Here is a 14059-nt window from a genome sequence, read left to right on the forward strand (position 1 = left end):
TATACAAATAAAAATAATCTATTAAATAAATTAAGATAATTTATTAAACAAATAAAAACTACCCATAATTAAATTGTAAAATTATTTATATTTATTTTTATAATCATATTTTCATTATTTTTTGATATAAAAAATAGTGAATACAAGCATGAGTTTTCACTAGTAATTTTAAGTAAGTTTTAAGAGATTAGAGTGCTTGTTAAATATTCTTCTTCTTTAAGAACTAACAATCTTTAATTTTCACAATATCATAAAGAAATAATAGCTAAAATAAGTACAATTTTTTTAAAATAATGTGGTAATAAAAGAAGAGTATTTTATATATATATTGGAATTAGATAAAATATATGGATTTTATACAATTTTGAAAATAGAACAGAATTTCACTTAAAAACATGGTTGAATTAAAACATAAGAATAAAAATAGGTTTAATTTTAGATTTATCCAACTCGCACAAGATATTTCTAATGATAGAAAAAGAACAAGATAAAAATTTACCCCATCAACTATTCAAAATATTTTTTAAATATTACTAATTACAAAACTTCTAAAATTTATGAGTATGAGAGTCTTTTACAGTGATAACTTCAAACTCATAAGTAAGAATATTTTTTATATATATTATTTTACATTTATTTGTTGATATAAATTAATTATTGTAATAGTTAAAAACATTTATATCATAAAATAATTAAATAACAAACAAAAAATTATACATTTAGCTATAAATATAATTTGATTAACCTTTTTATTTTTTCTAATTTATTATGTATTATTCGAATATATGATTAGTATCTCAATGAATAAAATATATGCTTCAAATTAACATCACAAAAAGGGATTTGTTGAGGCTCGTACGCCTGTTTTTCAGTTGGTACATTTTGATGATGTGTACCGAGTTATAGTAGACAAATGTATACTCATATAGTATGGATTCTAAGTTTTAAAGTAAATGGTATTTGAATAATTTTCATTATCAAAACTTAAAAAAAAAAACAAGAAACCTCCAAACCCTTACTCACCTTCCTGATTCCTCTCAACCCTTTCTCTTTCATCTCTCACTCCAACCTTGGTTAAACAATTTCTTACAAAATCAAAAACACTCATTTCTTACAATTTCTTTCATCTCTCAACCCTTTGGAATTGGTAATTCACTTAAAAAAATATTTGAAACACTCGCTATTAAACAATTTCTTACAAAAATGATTTTATAATGAGTTTTCCTTTTATACTTTTTGTCTTATTTATTTTTTTCTAATTTTCACAAGCATAATGACATAAAAGGAATTGGTAATTGACCTGGAAAAAAATCAAAAACACTCGTTAAACAATTTACAAAAAATGATTTATAATGAGTTTTCATTTTATAATTTTTGTTAATTTTTGTCTTATCTAATTTTATCTAATTTTCATAAGCATAATGACATATAATTGGCCTGGAGGTTTTTTAAGAGATGATGATTCAACATCTGCAAACGATGAAATTAGAAAGGTTAGTGAAAATGATGAAATTGAAGAGATCTTGAATGGAACTTTGCCTGAAGACGAATATACCAATGACTCAACTTTTTACAAAGGTTCGTTAACTTTAAAACTTAGAATCCATAATATATGAAAGTATATTTGTCTACTATAACCCGCTAAAATGTATCAAATAAAAAACAGACGTACAAACCCCTTATAAAAAATATAAATAGATCAGTCACCCGTAAATTTACAAAAAAACACCGATAATGGAGATAAAAAATTAAATTTAACTATTTAGACCTGACCAGAAGATACAAGGTGTCTTGTTTTCCTGTCTATTTTCTCATTTTTACAATATTTAAACAATGAAGTTTTCAAAATTAATGCCCAAGTTTGATATAAAAAACTTCCAATAAGTACAACAAAATTACATGAAGATGTAGTATTTTCTCAAAAAAAAAAGTAATCATGTATTTTTATGTATAGGACTTTTCTTTTCCAAATAAGAAACACCCAAAAAAAATTGACAAATCATTCTAATTAATCCCTTTTACACTTTTTCTCTTACAGAAACAAAAAATGTACGGAATTGAAACACATCCTATCTCTACTTTATTTTGCCGGAAAATAGAATTGAACTCACTGGAGATGGTTTCGACCTTTGCATTTAATCACGGGGGTTTCACCAATCTGAAAAAACCTATTGAACCTGTGGTGTTTCCCAGTACCAAAAATAAACAAAAAATTAATAAAATCGTAAGGCATTATGCTTATACTAGCCCTCGGAATGCTGTTTGCAGCCCTTGGGTCCATAATGCTTGGTGCCGCGCCTCACAATCTCTTTGCACAAGTAGCAGTAGTGGCTTTGGCATGCCCAGCAAAACAAGTGATTATTGTTTCCAATCTGTTTTAAAATTCAAAATGGCAATGGAGAAAGTAGTTAGTGATGACAAACAGACTATATTCCAACCAATACAAACAGGGACTCTTCGATTGTTAAGACCCCGAAATGAGCAGTTTGCCCTGGAATAGCCCCTCCTTTAACCAATTTACTAATGTAACAGGTTTTTGGTCATATTGTAAAAGTTCGTGAGTTGAAACCTTACCATTAGCTCACAAAAGGTATTCCTTGGAGAAGCAAAGGACATATAATGAGAATAGGAAAATCCTTGAATGATTTCAAAGTAATAGCAGATATAGTGCAAATGGAGGCAAACATGAGAATATTCAATTTCAAGTATAATGTATGAGGATGCCTTCCTGTTCTTTCCTTGTACTACACGTATGTCTAAATATATAATACACTATAAAAACTGGAAGGTCATTTCTGTAGTTGATAATAAAATAGAGCTCCTCTCAGCTGTATCGCAGGCTAACCAAATCCATAATCACTATCAACTTCATTAATTCAGTAACTCAACAATTCTCATCTCATTCAAACAGACACTTCCATGAAATATTTTTGCAAGAAGCAAAGAGAAAGCTTTACTCACCTTTGCATTAAATTGACGACAATTAGGACATGTCAAGCCTCGTTGAGGAAAAAGCTCAGCCTGTAATTGTCCTACTACCTGACGATTATTTATTCGCTCTTGCCAGGACTCAACCATTTCTCTTGGGAACAGCTCACATGAACCATCCCTTGAAAGATCGAAATAGAGTTCCATAAGAATTTTGTCAGATGCAAGCAAAAGATTTCGCCAGTGTATTACTTTTAAAAAGTCAAATACCTGAAATGACCATAAGGATCTGATGGATCAATTGCCTTGTTGCAGCGGTAACAAAAGTATTGTTCACAATTTCCACATTTCATCTTGTTACAACCTTCAGTTCGAGAAATTGCCATGTCACAAGAAGGGCATAGCTTGGAATCACGGTGAATTTCTTTCATACTGAGCATTTCATTAATCTTTTCACGTTCTCTACGTTTTTGATCTTCCTTTAAATGGGATGAATTCTGACGGTCCTAAAGTAAGACAAAAATCAGAAAACTGGAAGCCACTTTTTGGTTAAAAATTACAGCCAAAAATCAAGATAAAGGATAATAGAATAGAAAGACACGACTAAAAATACATGCCCTTTTGAACATCATGAGCAACATACACTAGCAACATACTAGACTCATATACATCACGACAACGAAATAACCAAGAAACTACAATGTCATGCTAGAGATCCCAAATTAAAATCTTGCATTTCGAATAGGAGAATCAAGTCTCGCACATTAAAATTGGACCCTAAAAAAATTAAGTACGACAGAGCAAGGAACAGTGCGGGAGTGAACTGGATAGAAACAACAGACTATAAGCCAGAGATGGAACCAGATAACGGAGCTAGGGTAGTTAGATGTATATGAGCAGCTGATTAGAAAAAAAAAAATGCATGTGAGCAAAGCAGAACCAATAACAGACTAGGGCAGATAGAAGTCATGAGAGGGAGAGAGAAGAGCTCATCAGATTATTAGGGTGCGCAGGTGGGCAAGTTTATAAGTTTTAACCCCGAGAAAACCATAAAGATAACATTGATTTTAGGGGAAAAAGATCTGTGGGAAAAAAGAACTGCGACACCTGAGAATAATAGTTCCTGTATCCGATACAAATGGTCAAAATTTTGAATTTTGGCATAGAAGAACATATTTCCAGCCATGATTGCCTTTAGCAAGGTGACAAAGGTTCAGGAACAGAGGGGAAACAGCAACACGATGGAGTGCAATACACTATTGCATACAATTAACAAAGCTCTATAAATTATTTTGCCTACGATAGTATTGTTGATTACTCCCACGCTTGGGATTTGTAATTTGCCAATTTGATTACAGCATCTCCATTGTATTTGTATCTCTTACCCATGATTTGATTGTATTTCATTTGATATTGTCCCTCACATTTGACAATAAGCTCTATAATTATAACTCGTATCACATAGTTTTGTATCACCCTCATTTTCAATCAGTGTCCCTTATTAGTTTTCTTTATCTCTCCCTGCTCTCTTGGGCTCATGCGGATGGGGAAAAAGGATAAAGACTAAGCTGGTAATTAAGAAATTAAAAATTCAAAAGCATCTAGGAATGGGTGGAGCCGTGGACTATTTACTACAGGAGTAAGAGTGAATATCATTATACTTACTCCACTCAATAATTTTTTATTGACATTGACTTTCGTCAATCTAACATTAGTATAACAGTTCTCAAGAGTAGATCAAGTTCAAAAAATCTCATCATCATTCAACTACATTTTAAAGCAATAATATGCCTTCAATATATAAGTAGATGCTAGTTATAAGAGTATATACCACTATCTATTCACCAAAAAGACATTTCATAGCTGTGAGTCTATGACAACAATAGACAACTAAACCATTCATCCCATTTTGGATCCAAATATAACATACCTGCAAAATCTGAAGCTTCATATCTAGACTCATGCATGCTATGCCAACGTGGCGTCGTTCCCTGCAAAGGGTACAAAAACTAAAATAACATTTTGGGCATTGAGCATGCTGGTCTTCATCCTCTATACAGGGGGTTTCACATCTTGGACAATAAACAACATCAGACATTGATGCAAGTGTTTTTTCCAACATCATGGATTCCCAGCGCTCATAATCTCTGTCATCTAGCAAGTGTTTTAAAAGGCCAGGTGGAATCATGACTGTACATTTTGCTTCAGGACATTGAAGATTACTAACAGTTCCTTCCTTTACATGTATCCGGGCAAAGGTCTGCAAGCATTTGAGGCAAAAAAAATGCATACATGGTAACCGGATAAACTCAGAACCTGATAGATAGAGGGGCAGACATAAGAACTATAGTCAATATTAACTCTATTTGACCAGACATTGAAAAAAGTAGAATCAAGTCATGCATATAAATAATAAAGCACACTAGAATGAAAGCTTCTTTAGAAATTAGAAGCCAACAATGCAGATGATATTATCCTTGCTGTCAATAGAAAGAAGTAGAACTGCATTGGCTCAAGCAGTGATGTGATACAGCATTAGCTTTTCCATATAAAAAATAACGAAGTCCATAAGTTGGGGCAAAAGTTATGGAGAAGACAAGGAATAAGATCCAGTTTTCTATCAGAGCAAAGAGCCAAAGACAATAAAGGGATTGAAGTCACAATTGAAATAGCATGAAGCCATGAACTGGATTATGATGAGAAGAAGCCAAACAACGGATTTCTTCTAACAAAATGAAACATTTCGATAAGCCTACTACAACATAAGGTTAGTCAGATATGTGAACGGTTGGATAAGAAGTTTAGCACTTTCAAGCAGAATCAGCTTTGGAAACAAAAAAGAAAAGAAAAAAAAAATTGGAAAAATGAGTTTTGTCAAGATGAGAATAACTGCTATTGGATATGTGTTGTACCCAATGCTCATTGTATCAGTGCTTCATAGATGATCTGCTAAGTACTAGAGCTTCAATTATTAAAATTAATAGAACTGTTAATGATTCACCACCAATGAAGTTCAAAGAAACTGTTTATGAATGGTTCGAGTCTCAACAAGAGAAGGTAACTCTCATGTGACACGAGATACAATGATATGATTCAAAATTAGTTGCACGAGATACAATGATATGATTCAAAATTAGTTGCATCTTTGTGAAGCACTAAGTCTGAGTCAGGCAATAATAAGAAATTACCTGCATATTCACCAAAGCAAATGTTACATTGATGTAATTCTTTGAGGAAGTTCTCATTGTGTCTCTTATCATTGTAATTACGTAAAAAAGGAATATCAATATCAATGCATTCAGCTCCTGAAACAACACGCTCATCCTGGACAACATTCATGCCATAAGGCCCAAGTGTGATTTCTTCATCAAATCCCAGATGAGAAAGAGAAGAACCATGCAACCATTCTACCCAAGGGTAAATTACTTCCTGCCCTTGTTGTTCAGCCCATATTGAATCCAACTTGGAACACAGTCTCAGAATCTTCGCAGGTTCCAACCACTTAACAGAGAGTGTAAAAATAGGTGGTTGGTGGCTAGGGTACGACTTAGGTAATAAACAAGTCAAAACAACCGGGGGAAGATAGTGGACTTTGAAAGTGTATAAGAATTCATCTGAACTGCTGCTTACAGTCTCAAGTTGATTAAGAGAGTTCAACTTAGCAGTGATGGCTATTTCACCCAAAACATCAATGTGTATATGTATCTGAGGGAGGGCAAAAAGAAAAGAGAGTCAGTATTAGGTTTTATAAAATTTGTATTGTAAAGAAACAAAGCCAAAGCTGAATAATTAGGTTTTTAGCAAGACCTGAAAACAACGCAAGCCTTTCCATCTCTCAAGGCCGAAAACATTTTCTCCATAAATTGACTCCACCACAAGTATCTGCAACATAGATATCACATGCCATAATAATTCTGCTTCAAATCAATACATCCAAACTTAACGAAGTTCTTAACCGTTATTTTTTGCTGTTTTTCAGGGAGAATTGAGTTTTAACTGATAACCTATGCTGACATTAAAAGCAAACTTACTTGCAGCTTCTGAGGTGTTTTTGGTGTTGTTCTCCAATCAAATTAAAGTTTCATCGTGATTAAGGGTCACATAAAATAATTAACATAATTACCGAAATAAACTGAAAATAGAGAGCATTACGAAATGCACATAAGAAGTGGTGTAGCGTTCTCCTAACTCCAATGCAAATAGAGGTGCAACTACAATTCTAATTGGAGAACATTTTTAGAAGCACCAAAAAAGTTATTCCAAGTTTTTCTCTCAACTTCAATGCAAATAGAGGTGTAACTACAGTTCTATAGGAGAACATTACCAAAAGCACCTAAGAACCTCTAAGTTTTGTCCCGAGGATAAAACATTAATTCCGATCGTTTTGCCCAAACCAATAATGTCACAAAACAACAGTGACCAAGCAATCGAAGATTTAATTCCTACAGCGTTATCTCTACCTCATCTTGTTGCAATTGATCATTGATTCTGATCTGCTCCTCGGACAAATCAGGTTCCTCGATTTTACAGAGCAGCTTATCAAGTCTGGTCTGAATATCGCCCTCTCCATCACCATCATCGTTATCGCCGCCTTCTTCCCCAGCCACGCGATCAGTGCCGTCAACGGTGTTAAGCTCGTAGGCACCGTCCGCGTCCTCGCCATGGTGATTTAGGGATGCGACAGTTACGTCCAGGTTGACATCCTCAACGGAGTGAGAGTTGAAGGAAGAAACCGCTTCAGGCTTATTCACGACACGGTATTTCAAGTTCGGTTGGTGTGAGCCTCGGTTCCTACGTGTGGGCCTGCGGTGGTTTGATGAGCCCAAATTGTGGTGAGCGGCAGAAGCGTTTGGAGCGAAGAACGAGTCTTCCGCTCCACGTTGCTGTTTCCCTCTCATGGGGAACCAATTGGAGGAATGTTATTGTGGTGTGAAGTATGCTGTTGCATTTGCAGCTTATTCTGTTCTCCGTTATCAAATATCTTAATTCCATGGATTATTATTCAAACTGTTTGGTGCGAGGCGAGCTAAGAGTAATTTTTTACCTGCAATTACTAGCCGCCTTATGTTTTGTCTCATCTTTTTACTTTTCTTTCGGTTGGGCTTTAGCCCTTAACTAATTTACCATGTGGGCTTTCATATTTTCCGAATGGGTGTTACTTCTTACACCTCTACAGAATGCTCCCTCCACTTCCCCATCTCTTTTTTATTTTTTTGTAATATTTAAATAAATATAAATATAAGTTGTCTTCTTAAACAAATATTAACATCCGTTGAAGGACAAACGAAAATCAACATACGTTCACGGATATTGATTTCCGTTTAAGAACATCCTTATTTAAAAGAATTCTATGTTTTCTGCTAATGTTTTCTTTTGCTTTTTTCAACCTAATCTCCGAAGTATTGATGATGAGTGGATGAGATTAGATGGAGTCTCTCAATTGTCTAGCCAAAAGCTGGAAAGCTTGTCCCATCCGTGCATGTCAACCGCAACGGGAAATCCAAAGATCCATCTTTTTTTCTTATTTTTCACTTACAAACACTTTAGTTTTATGTTTTAAAGGACACTTAATAGCAAGTAATTAATGCAACCAGAGAAAACTGAATTACAGCATCATTGTAATGCCATTTCATGCTCAACAAAATTCACAATTTCATTTTTCCTTTTAATAAATGCAGTGTCATGCTACCTCTTCTTTCTTTTAACTATTTTATACACACATACCCAGTACCTTCTCTTTCTTCTTTTCGTTCTCACTAGTCGCGCCTAAACCTTCAAATATCCATTCTCCCGTAGAATGTGCATTCATCCAAAATTCTCCCAATACCGTCTACACCCAATTAACCCAAAAATACTCTACCCTACCATTTACGTGATTCACATACGCAACCATACACACAAAGCATTAAAGATAGAACCAAGCATATTATACTTTCATCATCAAACACACTCACACAAGATAAATGGATCTGGAAGTGAGAGTTGAGAATAGGAAAAAATGGATCTGGAAAATTGAGAGTTGGAAGAGTTGGGGAGGGGAGACAATGAGATAGAGTAAAAATGAGGAATAAGTAAATAAATATGATTAAAATAAGAAAAGGATATTTTTGTAATTAAATTTTTTTTAGAGAGATTTGGGGAGGTGGAGGGAACAAATGGGGAGGTGGAGGGAACAACACTCTTTCCGAATTAACTAATTATTATTTTTTTAGCTTTCTCGTCAACATCTAAATACAAATTAAGGGCGATTTACTTAATTACTAATTAACTACATCATTATCAAGATATCAATATAACAGTAATAAAATTTGGGAAGGAGAATGAAATGACGTTATAATGGTTTTTCGTAATATCCTCTGTAAAAAGCGTCCTCCAAATATTATGAGTATAAAAGTTCATATAACAGAAAAAGAAATGGCAGCAGAGAGAAGAAATGCACAAAACAAAAACAAGTCAGAGAATACATAAATGACAGCACACCCTCACTCCTCTAACAAACTTCTATTTAATGAACTCCTGCCCAATCATAATCATTGAGTCTAATATTTTTTTCCTCACGCGCATACTTCCACGTGTTTCTTCCACCCTCACGTTTTCATCATGGCCTTCTCTCGTTACAATTCCTCCTCCTTTAAAATTAACCTTGTCCTCAAGGTTGAATGTTGGATAGGCTTTACGTAAGGCACTTTCATCTTCCCATGTAGGAGATGATTCTTCTAACCCTTCCCATTGGATAAAGAACTGTTTTACTATCTTATTCCCTTGCATAATTTGACGATCTTGAAGCACAGTAGCAGGTTGAATAACAGGGGGAGTCTCAGAATCAATAGTGATTATTGAAACATATTGCTGAGTATGACCTCCCCTACAAGGTTTTAGTTGAGAACACTAGAAGACATGGTGAATTTTTACTGTTGGGGGCAAGAACAACTTATAAGCAACAGAGCCAATTCGTTCAATGATAGGAAATGGGCCAAAGTATTTCATGCTTAATTTTTTATTCTTTCGCAGGGCCACTGAGTTTTGTCTGTACGGTTGTAACTTGACCAGCATCATATCACCAATCTCAAAGTCCATGTGCTTCCGTTTAGCATCAGCATATTTTTTCATGTGGTGCTGTGATCGTAATAAATTATGTTTCAATTTGCTGATCATTTCCTGTCTCTTTGTAAGGTCATCTTGAACTGCTGGAGGATCAGAAGCATTAGGAGTGTATTTAGTTAATTGTGGAGGATCTCTCCCATAAACTACCTTAAATGGAGTCATACCATTGTTGTGATGATAAGTAGTGTTGGACCATAACTCAACCCATAGTAAAAATTTGACCCATTCCTTAGGAGACTCATACGTATAACACCTTAAATACATCTCCAAGCATTTATTAAGAGCTGCTGATTGTCCATCTGACTGAGGGTGGTAAGTTGTGCTCATGTGCAAGGTAGTTCCACTTAATTTGAATAAGTGTTGCCAGAATTGACTTACAAACACCTTATCCCGATCTGAGACAATGGTCTTTGGGAACCCATGTAATTTGATGACAGTTTTGACAAATGCCTCAACTACCTGTTTACTGTTGTAATCCGCTTTCAAGGGGCAAAAGTGAGCATATTTGGAGAGTCGGTCAATCACTACCATTATCACAGTATAGCCTTGAGAAATTGGAAGACTGGTGATAAAGTCCATTGCCACATCCTCCCAGATTTGAGTTGGCACTGGTAAAGGTTGTAGTAACCCCAAGGGAAGAGAATTAACTGATTTTGCCTGCTGACATATCAGGCAACTCTGAAAAAAAATGTTTCACATCTTGCTGCATTCCAGGCCAATAGAATTGTTGAGCAAGTTTGCTAAATGTTCTCGTGATTCCTGCATGCCCACCGAGAGGAGAATTATGAAATTCTCTGAGCAACTTTTGAACTAATTCAGGAGATGCAGGATGACTATTTTGTCCTTCCAATAAAGTAAGCCATCATGGACTGCATAATGTGGAACAACCTGCTTGTTGGCTATACAATCCGTAATGATTTTTTTCGCTTTTTCATCTGTATTTAGAGCCTTTCGTAATTTTGGCAGGACATCTAATTGGGGTTGTGACCATGCCATAAGAAATGATCTGGATAAAGAATCAGCAACCACATTGTCCTTGCCCGATTTATATTCTATCGTAAAATCGTACCCCAACAATTTATGTAACCATTTCTGTTGTTCCAGTGTTTGAATGGCCTGTTGAGTAGACTTCTTAAACTTCTTTGGTCTGTTCGAATCACAAATTTATGCTCCAAAAGGTAATGTCGAAACTTGGTTACAGCTTCAGCAATGGCAAAAAACTCCCTTATGTAAGCAGATTGTCGTTGAAGTCTGAGGTTCAATTTCTTGGAAAAGTATGCGATGGGATGTTTGTTTTGAATCAGCACTGCTCCAATAGCTAACCCTGAAGCATCAGTTTCCAGGAAAATCTGGAAGAATTAGCACAAAGGCTTGAGTAACAGCAGCTTTTAAAGCGTCAAAAGCTTGAGTTGCTTCGTCGGTCCATATAAAACAGTCCTTCTTTAGAAGATTAGTCAGAGGTTCAGCAATAGAGGCATATTGCCTAATAAATCTTCTATAATAACCTATGAGTCCTAAAAACCCTTTCAGTTGCTTGAGATTGGTGGGAACTGGCCATTGCATCACAACTTCAATTTTGTCCTTGTTCATGGTCACACATTTTCCAGATACTGTATGACTCAGGTAATCAACCTCTTGTAGGCCAAAAGCACACTTTGATAATTTTGCATATAATTGATGATGTTGTAAAATATGTAGGACTCTCTCAAGATGTTGGAGGTGTTCTTCCCAAGTGGGATTGTATACTAATATATCATCAAAGAAGACTAAGACAAATTTCCTTAGAATACCTTGAAAAATGTCATTCATGAGGGCTTGAAAGGTGGCAGGGGCATTGGTTAAACCAAATGGCATTACCAACCATTCATAATACCCTTGATGAGTTCTAAAAGTTGTTTTATGCCTATCCTCCTCTTTAATCAATATTTGATGATACCCAGACCTTAAATCCAGTTTAGAGAAAAATTGTGCCCCATACAACTCATCAAGTAATTCATCCATAGTGGGAATAGGGAAGCTATCTTTAACTGTTATAGCATTTAAAGCTCTATAATCTGTGCAAAATCTCGAAGTATCATCCTTTTTCCTAACCAATATGATTGGTGACGAAAACGGGTTGGTGGATGGAATAATAATTCCTTCCCGCAGCATCTCTAAAATCATTTTCTCAATTTGCAACTTTTGACTATGAGGGTATTTGTATGGACGTACCTTCACAGGGTTAGCACCGACAACTAAGGGAATAGAATGATTTTGCTGCCTATTAGGGGGTAGTCCTGTTGGAAGGTCAAAAACTGTTTTGTATTGATGGAGCAACAATACAATTTCCGACTCCATGTTCTTTGGAAGATCCAACCATTGATCTTATATGGTGGGAGAGGTTTGAACCTGCAAGGAGAATAACTCGGCAATTCCTTTGGTATGGCACATTCTCTTGAAGTGGTTGAATTGAGCTGGCTGTGGCAGGGATGAATTATCTCCATGCAGAGTCACAAATTTATTCCCAACATGAAATTTGATAGATAAGTTGCTATAATCAGAGACATGAGGTCCCAAAGTTGCCAACCAAGCTGCTCTTAACACCAAATCAGCTCTTGAAATGGGAAGTAAGTATACTGGTAATTGCAGCAGGTGACCTTGAATCTTAACTTGTAATTCCTTGATGAGTCTTTCAGCTACCAAGGCATTACCGTTGCCCACTAACACTTGAAAATTGGGAATAGGCTCGATTGGGAGTTTCAAACAGTGAGCAATTTTGAGTTGCAAGAAATTATTTGAGCTTCCACTATCTAATAAAACCTGGACCGTCATGCCATTGATAGACCCTTTAAATTTCATCGTGCCAAGTCCTGAAGACCCTTTTAATGCATTGTATGAAAGGTGTTGTTCCACGATTGGTAGAGGTTCAGCCTCCACAATTTCCTCCGGAGGGTCATGTTGGACATCAATAGGAACATCTTCATCCACTTGTAAAACAAAGTACTGCTTATTGGGAAACCTATGATTCATGGTGAATTTCTCATCACATGTAAAACAAAGGCCCTTCTCCCTGTGTAATTGCATTTCTGCAGTAGTAAGTTTTTTTATGAAATTGGGTTTAGGGTGGGAACTGGATGTAAATGACTACGGTAAGGATAACAAGGGAGGTAAGGGGGTTGATCTTATGGATTGTGAGGATGTGGGGTTGGTGTTTGTGGCTTGTGTTTTGGGATAATATGAAGTGTTTGGTAATCTGGTTCTGGGAATGTACTTCTCCTCATATAATTTGGCTAAGGACACACAACGCAACAAAGAAGTGGGGTTTTGGGCAATAACATCACGTTTGAGATCTGGTTTTAAGCCTCCTACAAAACAATCTAGGAGAGCCTCAGCCGTGATGCCTTGGACATAGTTGGCCAGTGATTTGCGTATAATAGTCATGAACAAATGATGTTTGGGTGAGTTTAAACAAGGTGGCCCTGGGGCATTCATACGGTGAAGGACCAAATTCATTTTCCAAAGCACGAGTAAAAGCAACCCAAGTTGGAAAGGCATTGGCACGATTTTTCATATGAAACCAAGGGATTACCTCTTTCTCCAAATGAATGGAAGCTATGATCAAGCGTTGATCATTGGGTGTGCGGTAGTAGTTGAAAAATTGTTCAGCTTTGAATATCCATTGAAGAACGCCAATACCGTCAAAGCGAGGAAAATCAAGTTTGACATTACGCACTTGGAATGGTGGTGGCTCAGTGGAGGGAAGTGGTTTCATTTGGAGCAAAGACCCCAACGTAGATTCAAGTGTTTGGAATCTGTTTTCTGCATCTTGTTCCTGTAATGTCAAATGTTCCATCCACTTTTGTAACTCTCGCTCCCGTCTTTCCATGGCCTCCGTGATGCGACAAACTTCTTCCGGAAGGTCCTTGAGACGAGCTATTTCAGTAGCTAGTTCTTTTAGTCTTGTGTTTTTGGCCATAGTTCAGAGAATGAAAGCACCAGTGTAAGACAACAATATAACAGTAATAAAATTTGGGAAGGAGAATGAAAT

General features: G+C 35.7%; 1 protein-coding gene across 1 annotated transcript; it reads right to left on the reverse strand.

Annotated features, from left to right (window-relative positions):
- Window positions 1-1971: 1971 nt before the first annotated feature.
- Window positions 1972-7927, reverse strand: LOC106778002 (E3 ubiquitin-protein ligase RNF14). The gene is made up of 7 exons (XM_014665877.2): window positions 7389-7927; window positions 6736-6810; window positions 6117-6633; window positions 4859-5244; window positions 3199-3434; window positions 2962-3109; window positions 1972-2372 (listed from the first exon to the last, which is right to left on the reverse strand). The coding sequence occupies exons 1-7, from the start codon at window positions 7824-7826 to the stop codon at window positions 2244-2246; spliced, it is 1929 nt and encodes a 642-aa protein (XP_014521363.1). The 5' UTR covers window positions 7827-7927; the 3' UTR covers window positions 1972-2243.
- Between the last annotated feature and the right edge of the window lie 6132 nt (window positions 7928-14059).

Source organism: Vigna radiata, chromosome 11 (genome assembly GCF_000741045.1).
Source record: "Vigna radiata var. radiata cultivar VC1973A chromosome 11, Vradiata_ver6, whole genome shotgun sequence".
NCBI classification, from domain to species: domain Eukaryota; kingdom Viridiplantae; phylum Streptophyta; class Magnoliopsida; order Fabales; family Fabaceae; genus Vigna; species Vigna radiata.